Here is an 11586-nt window from a genome sequence, read left to right on the forward strand (position 1 = left end):
AAATAAACAGAAGAGCCTCGTCTGTCATGGAAAATGAATCACTATTTCACATGCTGGGAATAGTTCATCGACCAACCGTTATTTTAATGTCACATTTGTATTCAATCAATATTTTCATAAACATTAGTTTGGTTTCATATCCTGTTATGAACAATACATCATTGAAGGGAAACATGAATTAACATTAAAAATTCCGTCGGTTCAGGGGCGCGTTTAGCCTCTTGGACAGATTTAAAGTAAGGCTAAGTGAGCAATTTTGTGCTTCAGACTTCCAAGTTTCACCAAGTTAAGTTTTTATGGTTCTCGTCTACCTCTTATGTTTTCGTGCCATCTAAACATCCTAGATTCAATTTCCAACGCCGTTGGCCCGACTGTTTTTTTTCTTTTTCAGTTCTTCACCTCACCTCACCTCACCTCACCTCACCCAGCAAGCCATCATCATGTTTCAAAAGAATCCGCCGCCATTCACAAAGCAAAGGATATAACAGATCAGTTGTTGCTGACGGATGTGTTTCTATTGTCGTGATTTCGTGACTCAGTGTTTGTGTCCAGTCAATGGAAGCGATAACCCTTTTGTTTAGTCTGAATTAACTGCGTGTTGAGTCTCTAAAAACAGTGCAGGGAACAACGACTGCCTAACCGTTGTCATCTGGATCTAATTAAAGCTCGCGAGACTCAATGATAAGTTAACTAACAGTCGCCTTTCATTAAAAAGATTTCAAAGCCTCATCTGGTATAACAGACAGATGCTTTTATCAGGGTAAAACGGTTAGCTTTTATACCTCTTCGATTCTGCAAATCCAAACGTTGTAACTGATACATAAAACAACTTAAAGCAGTAAGAAGTGTTTCTATTTCAGAAGATTTACCGGAGATGAAAGATCTTGCGAACCTTTGCCCTTCTTCCAAAAATATAACGCTTCGATAAAAGAGCGGACACAGGAAACAACTGTATTGCCCGGGGGGTAGATACAAAAATAACACTGAAGCATTGATCACCGGCCCGAATCCTAACTGATCAAAGAACTGTTCTGTTCAATGTTTTGGCTAGAAATCTCTCGAGTTGTTTCCAAAAGTACAGCTGTGAAAGCTGTTGTCTTTTGTCTGTTGTTTTTTTCTCACGGATTGAAAAACCAATAAACATTTGCTTGTTTATTCGAAAACAAGACGTGTAATTGAAAATCAATCAATCACACAGCAAATGTTGCGTGTAGTTTTTAAACTCCATAATATTCCGGATAGGCAGGGTCTTTCGCCCGTGTAAATCCGTCGATTTTTTTTAATTGCGGGAAACAGTTCCCGCATTAGAGACCCTCAGCCACGCCTGTTTTGTTCACTTTGAAAAGACAAGGACGGGTGTCAAATTAAAAACCACAACATGAAAATAATATGCTTTTGTGCCTGTCTACAAACCACCATTGTGTTGATCACGCAAGGAAAAATTTAGGTCGTTGTATTTTGTTGGGTGTCTCTAACGTTATAATTTGGAATTTCTCAACAAAAGAGAGAATTCAACTAAACTTCTTGATACTGATCATAAATATCATTCATAATCAGAGCTTTTGCCGAATAAAATAAAAGTTTGTTGAAAACCGGTTTGGCTAAATACATCGTTATGTTTATAAAGACTGACAAATGCAAAAATATAACAGTCTGCAGACCTCTCAGAACCGGCACTAAACCTGTTTAGAGGTCACTTGTATTAGATATCGAAGTTTCGGTGAAAGTTATTACTAAACGGAAGTTGTCGAAACTTGTGCCGGTTTACTAACAAGACAGCCTCGCAGTTCACGCGCAACATGTCGAGGAAGCGTAGCGAAGGAACCACTTAGTGGTTTCTGTAGAAGGTAATCCAATTTTGACAACAATACACGCACTGACAATGTGGAGAAATATTTTGTCAACATTCATCTTGGCCCAACTGGGCAACCGACGGCTGGGAAATCATCGCTAAGTTTTAATAAGCAGAACCAAACTAAGAATAATCAGTCCTGATATTTTATACCGCAGGTTTTTGCACGGTACGAAACTTGGGCTAGGTTGTTCAAAGCCCGCGATTACGCTAACCCAGGATAAGCGAGAATTTTAGTTTTGTAACTTTTCAGTGAAGTTTTCTGTTTATACTGCTTGTCCTTCAGTTCTGAGTTTGAGAAATCTCAAATTGCGCAAAACATCAGCCGATGATTAAAAAAAAAAAGAAACGTTTTTATACGCCGAGAGAAATTCAGAATGCAGCGGTTAAATTTTAATCCTGGGTTACCGTTAACCAGCTTTCGAACAACCCGGCCCATGTTAACAAATTTACTTATTTTTCAAGCAAGGCAAGAGAGGTCTGAATTTGTAGTTAGGGAAAATCTGTGGTCATATTCAAAGTTGTTACTAGGGTTACGATGAGGCGTTCCCGGAATTGGCGTTTAATAAAGTAGGTGGACCGTACTATTATTATCCACGAGAAAAAGAAATTAAAATTAGTCATTACTTATTTTAATCTAAGGAAAAGTCAACTTTTTACATGAAACTGGAACATGATCTGATAATGTTAGTGCCATTCTGCGGTTTCCGAAATTTCCTCTTCTGAGAAAGAGAACTTCGGGAAGGAATTTAACAGAACGAATGAGTGTTAAATATATAGAGTAACATATAAAACCGGATAAAAAAAAATAATACGACACATGCTAAAATAACCGAAAACGTGACTTTCTTTGTGTAGTATTGCTCTTTTTTTCAGCGTCACAGGAAAACTCTCCGAATAACTCACGCGACATGGCCCCTGAATGCGATAACATAAGTTTTGCGTGGCAGGGAAGATGAGTAACTGTTTCCGGCTAGAAGAACGGAAGTCAATTCCTATTCGTCTTTAATTTTGCTCTATATCTTGCTTTGCATCACGTAGACAAAAACCTTTAATTATTTTTTGAGCCAATATCCCTGCTGAGTGATTGGGAAAATGGCGATAAATGCACGCTCAAATTTGGACATATTGAGCTTGGTCAAGGTTTACGCTTCTTCAAAAGTTTAGCCTGATTTTACAAACTCGTCGTTTGTTATCCTCGTTAATCTTCTCCATCCTTAACCATTCTTTTTCCTTTATGGTTTCTAATTATCTCTTTAGTGTTTTTCAATCTCAGTAAACTATTATTTTCAGGTTTCCTTTAATTTAAGGGTAATTTTGTACGTGGCCAAAAAACCCTCAAAATACCGTGACTGACGACTTCTTTCATTTTAATGTATTATATCGCTACAGAACGTAAAAAATCCGGAAGTTCTTAGTGTCCAGAGTAACAATATTTCTGATAATTTTACAGCTCTTACCTCAAAGAGTATGATGACAATTTAGAGCATGACTAAGTTATTTTAGGTCAATTTTTCAATGTCCGGCTGAGAAGGAACTTTTTAGTTCAGAGAGGCATAAACTTGTTTTGAACGGCTTTATACCTGAAGTATGACTCAACTTAACTACAAGTGAATCTCGATTTAACAAAGGGCCCAGGGAACTGGCAAAATATTTTCGCTATATATCTGATATATATAACGAGATTTCGTTATATCAAGGTTCTTTTCCATATATGTTATCAGGCTATTACTGGGGCGAAGAATATCGTTTATTATCATATCTGGAACTTCATTATATATATATATATATATATATATATATATATATATATATATATATATATATATATATATATATATATAAAGGTTTGTTAGATCCATGTTTCATTCAGTGAGTCGACCAATCATAGCGCAGCTGTATTTGTGATCGCAGAAAAAAATATGTCTATGAAAAACCACTGAACTTATATCTATCGAATTTTATCTCTCTGTATCTTGTTAGGAATGCCACTCATTCCTTGTCAACTACATTTAAATTCTAAATCTTTATAGCTAAATTTTTAAGTTACTATTATTGTCTCTATAGATTGGTCGTCTGGGGGGGCCGAGAACCCATCGACCATGTCACGAAAGACAGAATGTCTGCGCTGACATGCATCCGGCCGGCACAATCCTTCTCTTGTCGAGTTATTTCACTCGTATATACACTTGTTTTGCTCGTGTCGTCGATCTTTCTTCAGCATCTCAGATCTCTGAGTTTGTTGCTTTTTCTTTATTTCGTTAGACGACTGTCTATTTCCCAGGCGTCCCGACGGTTTTATTTATACAGCCACTCTCGCAACCCTTATGGAATACATGAATGGGTCTAGCAGGCATCAGCGATCAGCTTACTTCTTTCCCAACCAACGTTGTACGCAATCTACTTGCGCAAACGTCAATAACAAACTCGGCGACCAAAAACCTCCTATCTTCACGCTGTCTAATTCATGGGCTGAGATGGGCTCCTACCCTCACCCCAACGCACCTTTAGTTAAAGCTGCCTCAGTTCAGAGAGTTAACAATAATTCAAGCAGCAAACGAGCCAAGGTCTCCCCACAAAAGGAACAGCGACAGTACATAAATTTTCTCGCTGTCGATGTCCATTCCGTGCGCAAATACCGAAAAGTGTACCCATCCACCACCAGAACGCGCCCCACCCTAATGTCCTTTCTCATTGATTCCATCCCCTGCATTAATTAATAGCGAAATTACTCCACAATATTGCACACACCATTGCGGTCAGCGAAAGATGATAAACTGATAGCCTGTTTGCTTGAACGATAATCAATCATCTGACTCACTTTCAACAAGACTAGAGAAAGAACTGTGATGTTTACTTGGTTCAGTGACCATAACTTCTGGAGCCAACTCTGGTTAGAAGAGGATCTGACTTATCGTGAGCCAATGCTTGCAAAGCTCACTGCGAAAACATCTGATTTCTTCTAAGAATGAAAACAAGGGGCAAGAAAAGAAACTTGGTAGGGGTGACTATTTCTGCGTGTAATCACTGTTCTAGGAGTAAATTAATTTAACATTAAAAAAGAAGAAAAACTAATGGCTTTAGCTTTCGGATAGCGTACTCCTTTCCGTCGAGGTCTTAGTTATGCCGACCACGTCATTTAAAACAGCACAATATGTGTCGAGCGTAGCCGTTCGTAATCTGTTTACCTGTTTATGCTGAGCTGGAAGAGCTAAATTAAAACGTTCGACGCTCAAAAAAACTGATACTGAAACGATAATTTGTGTACCTCGTAAACATTTCTAAAACACTTTTAATTACAACGTCCTGATTTTGCTTACTGTGCAAACATGAACTAATCAAACTGTCTGTTTGTTTGGTTCCAGAGACATTTTTTTGCATGGGTGGTTTCCTGCTCTGAAACTAGAAGTGGACAATTTTAATAATTGCAGTAATTTGTTGTATCCGTCTTCTTTTATCAGCTATTACTAGAATACTACACTGTTGAAATCTGCCTGCCCAGGCACATCCTAGTAATTGGCCTCCTACGCGGAAATTTGGATACCCTTCATTTCGCACACTCACCGGAAACTATAAAGAAAAGGAGGACTCTGAACTGGTACATCTTTTGTTAAACAAAGCGGAAAGCGCATCTTTGAAGGATTAACAGTGCTAATGCCTTGTACAAAACGGAAAAAATAGGTGTAACTAACGAAGAAAAAATCCTGAAATTAAAGACCCGGCTCACGTTTGTCAAGCGATATTTTCCCTCCCAAAAAATTAGCGCTTTTCGTGCAAATTTTCTAGGAGTTTCGCGGCATGTTTAACGACATGGTATCTGGATTTTCTCACGGTCTGAAGCGTGTTGTACTTTGACGGTGGACACGTATAGAGCTGGTTGAACAGGACGGTGTACGGCCATCTGGTTGAGAAAATGTTTCTTTATCAAGATCGAAACAGCGGGTGTGTGAAGGTCATCGGGTCAGTTCTAATAAAACGCGAGTGTCTGAGTGACAGAAAATGTTTTTTGTTAACCTTCTTTTGGAAGTGAAACGCCTGAATAGTGCTTGTCTAAGACAACAAAATACAAACCCGCATAACTTAACCTGAGATAGATATTGCCGAGGTGCCATAGTGTGATTTACGCGGGCTAGATAAGTAAATGCGGCATTTAAAACGACTGTTTGGTTAAAAATGTTTACTTCTGTTGTCTGTTGTCTGATTAGTCTCCATGTGTGAGTTTAATATCGGCAATGGCTTTTTTCCATTTATTTTCTTTTGTTTTCGAAATTCATGCCTCCAGAAATAAATTGAACAGCTCTTGTTAATTGCGTTATATAACTATTTTGTAATTGAAATTTTCAGAACTTTCCTTTTTGGCAGTAATACAGCGAATGATGTTGAGGTTTTTATCACAAAAGAAGGCAGTCTATTTTTTTTTTTTTGTCTTATTTTTAACCCGCCCACACCTTCATGACATCACGGCCAATTCATCCTTTTCCAGGCTGTACTGGCATGTATTTACCGTGTATAATACACATATTTGCACGTTTCCACCAAATGGATGTAAATTGATCATTTAACAGGCTAGTGGCTTGGCGGAAATATTGATTACGCATTAACGCAACAGCTTCATTGCGCTGAAACTTTTGAAGTTAAGGCTCTGATCAAGGAAGCTGGTTTTAACAGCTAGTTGACTCTTTTTCGTTTGTGATCGCCTGACTGTTGCGATCACAGGTTGCGTTCACATTGACATTTTGCACGCGGGTGTGTTATCCGTGCTCAACAGCAAAATCAGATGGAAATTTTGTCTGTCTAGACGATTCTATACAATAATCACCTGAGCTCCGATCCGAAGGTGAACAATCGCACGTGATCAAGTAGCTTTTTCACCGATTCATATGCAAAAAACGTCAAATGTCGCGCTGTTTCTCGGTTTCGCCCTGAGGAGCCGTGCGAGGTTCTGTCGTCGAAATATCAACCACAAACATCATTTCTTGTTGTTGTTAATAAAATACTTTATTATGTACGGTTTCGCCGGGAAACACATCAGTAAGAACATTACGAAATGTAGCTGTTTTGTAAAAAATGATACTTTGTTCATCGATTTCGAAGGGGTTTTCATGCCTGGATCTTCCGGCAATAAATGAATATGGCGGCATACAACGACGAAAGTAAACAATCTCTCTAGCTCAAGCCGCGCCGCTTGCCGCGTTTTTAATCCTCAGCTTCACTAGCTAAAGACGGAAAATGTGTATGGCTTACAGCCAAAAAGGAAGTGAAAACAAAAATACTATTATAACTTCTTTGTGGTTTAAACTTAGCTAGTATATCCGTGGCGCCTTTAGACTTTTCATCCGCCTTGGTCAGCAAATTAAGCCTTGTGTGAATCTCGACATGAACACCCCTATCGGTTCGTTTTGATATGTAAAAATAGAATGCTAAACTATCAAAATGGAAAATGTTATTTACATTAAGGCAAAACATCGATGTGTTGCTGGGTTTACGAATTTTATATAACTAGAAAACTATGAACCACCGTTTCTATTCGCGTCAAACTATATAAATTTCGGTCATGCAATGAACCCGCATAAATGTCCTCAATTGAATGAATGGAAATGGCGCTTTTTTTTTGCAGAGATAATCAACTTTTTGAAGTACAAACACGGCCACCAACACAAGAGATCTACCCTAATTATCACAATTATTCTGTATACAGCTTAATGAACCATTACAATTCGCCCAACAAAAAGCAACGCTGGTTTGTGGCCGCAATCGAGAAAGCGCGTTTGTGAAAAGATTCAACGCCAGGTAACATAAAATCCGCACGCTTCAAGCCACGCTTTTGCTGACGGATGATTTTTATATGCGTAAAATGGCAGAGTCATTCTGTTGGTCTCACGTTTGATGTTTTGTAATTAGCCATGAACAAAAGAGTTGCTTGTGGGTGGAATTAGAAAAGGATCTTATTTTTAACACCACATTCGATTATGCAAACGGCAGTTCAGAAAAAACAGTCGGAGGAATAAGGCAAATTGGTCGGCGCGGAGACATCGGGGTTGATAAACTCTGCCATTAAACGCGTTAGTGCCTCGATTCCTATTTACAGGCACTTTTTATTAAAAAAAAAAAAAACTATGATAATCTTGTGGCAAAAAATTATACTGCTCCTTACTTATTATCCTTCCATCTAAAACAATAACCTAAGCTTTTATATGATTTCGACTTAAGAGCCGAACTTTAAGTTTCGCTGCGAAACAAGTTTTTTTCTTTTACAGTAGTAATCTTACGCGTATGTAAAAATGTAAAAAAGAAATGGTTTGATCGCTAAATAACGCTACTATATACTCACTTTTACACTCTGTTAAGAATGTCACTTGTAAAAATCCTTAAAAACTATCAGCTATAAATGATCTGGGTACACTCAGAGCCAAGTTAAAAAGTTGTCGGCGATCTTGGTCGGAGAAATTAACACCGATTCCACCGCGTCGTTAAACTCCGAGTTGAACTCCAATCCTACTCCGAGATCGTCGGTTTCCATGTTTGATGAGTTATCTGTACCCTCCAACACGCCCAAATCGACATTTGTGCCTGGCAAGCTGTCGAGAATCTCAGGCAGTCTGCGACCGGGCTCGGTGCGGAACGAACTGTCTTTAGAGTTGTAATTCGCGTCAAACATGGGTTGTGAATCGTTCATGTCCACATCGTGAAACTGGTAATTTCCACCTCCCATTCCGAGGCCAGAATCGAACGATTCATCCCTGATATGGCCTCCGCTTGTCACAGGGGGATCCTGAGCCGATAACAACGACACCTCTCGCGTCAAATTTCCGAGAAGAGAAGACTTCGTTCCACCTTCTTCTAGAATATCACGTTTCAGTCTTATCTCTTGCTTCAGGAGTTCCTGCTGTCGCTTCAAAAGATGTTCCCGTTCTCTTTGGAGACGTTGAAGTTGCATTGTTCGATGGCGATTCATCTCGGGAGGTAGCTGCGGCCCGCGCATGTTTTCTTGATTTCTGCAGTGCATTGCGATTCGCGGATCAACCCAACTTGTTGTTCTTTCAATGTGGTTGATATAGTAAATATCGCCTTCTGGCGTAATCGCCTGCTCCCAGCCATCAGGCAAATTGCCTGCTGGTTGAATGCTGTTCAGGTTAGAAGTTGACTGAGTTTTTCTTGGATCCTGCCATGTTGTTACTTGATCGAAGTGGCTGCGGGAAAGAACAGAACGGTTTTAGTTTTGACGTCGGGAGAGCATCGTATTTACTCTAGTAAGATACGAATTTGGCTACCCGCCATATTGAGTAGTGAAGACACGTATGTAAGGAAACTGGTTTCAGTGATCCGGATTGTCGAAAACAATAAGGCACCAAATCACTAACAAAGTACGCAACGGTTTCAAATACGAAAACTATTATGCTCTAATGGGACGCCTTACACATGAAGCCTTCCTAATGCGAAGAAATTAACTGTTTACGACTTCTGTCGGCGTGCGTGCACTTTAATATTTAAAGTGGTAATTTAACTAAAGTTGAGTTAAGATATTCACAATACAACTAGGTTTGGGACGCTAACACAATAAAAGTCTTACTTCATGAAATATCGTTGGCCATTTGGCGTTGTTCTCATTTCCCAACCAGGCGGCATCTGGGCTGGTTCCTCGAGTAAAGCTGTGTTATCGAAGGAAGTTGATCGCTGATGGACGACGGGGCTCAAGGAGTGGGGACCTTTCAGGCTTGTAGGAACTGTTAGCGATGCCGGCGACGAGTGCGCGCGAGAGTGAGAGATCAGCCCTGTCGGAGTGTCCTGGTCTGGTGACAAAGTACCATCGAGCGGCGGCTGCTTAAAAAACGACGGAGGCAGTTTCCGTAAGCGCATCGGCAAAGAGTTGGCCGACGAGGTCGGATCGGGATGCGTTTTGGCCACTGCGTTCTTGTTGACGACGTGAAAGAGCGCTTCAAGGTCGTTATCGGAATCTTGTCGTACATGGACAACACAGTTGCTATTCTTTCTCTCCATTGTCAGTGAATCGTGTTCGTACTACGTCGTGTGTCTTCTGTGGCACGGTACTGACGCATCAAAAACTGAAGCGCTCGCGCCGTAATTAGTCAAAACTGTTATGAAGCTTGCCAAGGGCAGTATCGGGAATATTATATACATACATTACACACGCTATTATTTCTCGCGTCGCGGGGGACCTGGTTTTCGGGTGGGACGTGACGTAATGATTAGTCGCCAGATTTGGTTGCCATGCCAACTGTAAACTTCAGCCAATCAGCGCACGCGTCTAGTCAAACGATTGCTTAGTGATGAAAGGCTTCATTGTGTTGGTCTATTTCCGAGATCTACGTAAGAAGTTGTAGTTACGGGGAGAGATTTCATAGCGTGGGTTTTTTCAAAGTTTGCTGCGTAGTCTTCTCTGGGTCTTTCCAGAACTTATGCTCGGCAAGTACTGCTCAGCAACTCGCTTTATTGACGACAGTTACTGACGCGCTCAACAGCGTTGGTGATATTTCTGACAGATCCTCTGATACTCCACAGGGACTAGAATACGCGATACAATGCCAATTACATGTAAACAAGCCTTACCCGATATGCCGCTGTGTGATAAATATCGACTCTAGTGTTTGTGTGGGTCTGTTTTGCAATGTGACAAGGATAGTATACAGCCAGAGCAGGGAAAGAAACTACGCCCGCTTAAGCCGCGAAGAGCTTTTGTGGCAAAGTTCTTATTGCGTGGTTTTCCGACCTGCTTTAGAGACTGTTTCTGTGTTCCCCGGGCTGTGTTCAAATGGCGACGAGGGAGATCACGTAGAGCCAACAATTTACCGGGGGGTTCAGCAAAAGCCATTTTCTCAATTTGCATTTTACATTGTCCCAAATTATTTTCCGCTTTACATATACTACGTGCTATGTTTACCAAAGAAAGGCGTTCTCAAATGTTTTGTTTTAACAATTGATATGGGCTTTTTACGTGGACAATTTTATCCTTCCTTTTTACGCTTTTAAAATTTTTTTCTCCCAGCCTGTTCAAGCCATTCTTGCTAACGATACTCCCCCCTTTGTTGGAACTGTCGCCAGCCGTCTCAGGTTTGTAATGAGTAACACTTGACTTAATTACTGACAGGTCAGTGCACCGGAAGTCACATTGTTCCCAAGAAAAATAAGATGGACATCTACGTCTGTAATTACACAGCTCCAAGCTTCGCCCATGTTTCTTTTTTTGTGTTTTACTTTTCGATTGATTTGAGGGAGGTGCAGGGAGGTGCTTGTTGATTTCGGGAGTTTGTCAGGATCTCATAATACAGAAGGTTTTCTCTTTTCAAATCGTTTTCCCCTCGGGCTAGAACTTTTTTTTTTACAAAAACAACGGTTTAGACTTCCAACTGACAAATCAGCATCGATACGCGACTGCTCATTCGGCGCTGAAACGTCTAATGAATCAGTCGAAGACTTAATCAGCTAACTGGAAACGACCAGGGTACATTCACTGTGACGTTCCGTAAAAATCAATATCTTGGTTTATGCCAACAGAGGTGGGTGGCCATCATATCATGCCAGCTCACTGAAGAACAATGTGCCATTGACAGAACACGCAAAATTACGCGCGAAAAGCGTGCGGTATAAGATCACTATCACGCGATCAAAAAGCGAACTTGACAGGCCAGTTGGCATAATCACTCGTGATTTTTTTCTATAACTGCAATTATCGTGTTTTTCAACCAATTTAACGAGTCAAAATGCTCGATTTGTTT

At 40.2% G+C, this 11586-nt stretch overlaps 1 protein-coding gene across 1 annotated transcript; it reads right to left on the reverse strand.

The window, feature by feature from the left end:
• Window positions 1-7954: 7954 nt before the first annotated feature.
• LOC145492102 (transcriptional coactivator YAP1-like) lies at window positions 7955-11291 on the reverse strand. Its single transcript, XM_081471430.1, has 2 exons — window positions 9423-11291; window positions 7955-9042 (listed from the first exon to the last, which is right to left on the reverse strand). The coding sequence occupies exons 1-2, from the start codon at window positions 9848-9850 to the stop codon at window positions 8256-8258; spliced, it is 1215 nt and encodes a 404-aa protein (XP_081327556.1). The 5' UTR covers window positions 9851-11291; the 3' UTR covers window positions 7955-8255.
• Between the last annotated feature and the right edge of the window lie 295 nt (window positions 11292-11586).

The sequence above is a fragment of the Orbicella franksi genome, chromosome 7 (assembly GCF_964199315.1).
Source record: "Orbicella franksi chromosome 7, jaOrbFran1.1, whole genome shotgun sequence".
Classification (NCBI taxonomy): domain Eukaryota; kingdom Metazoa; phylum Cnidaria; class Anthozoa; order Scleractinia; family Merulinidae; genus Orbicella; species Orbicella franksi.

Coding starts and splice junctions, on each gene's coding strand:
- LOC145492102 (XM_081471430.1), bottom strand. CDS start 9,850: ATGGAGAGAAAGAATAGCAACTGTGTTGTCCATGTACGACAAGATTCC. Junction 9,043..9,422: donor GGCCAACGATATTTCATGAA/GTAAGACTTTTA, acceptor TCTTTCCCGCAG/CCACTTCGATCAAGTAACAA.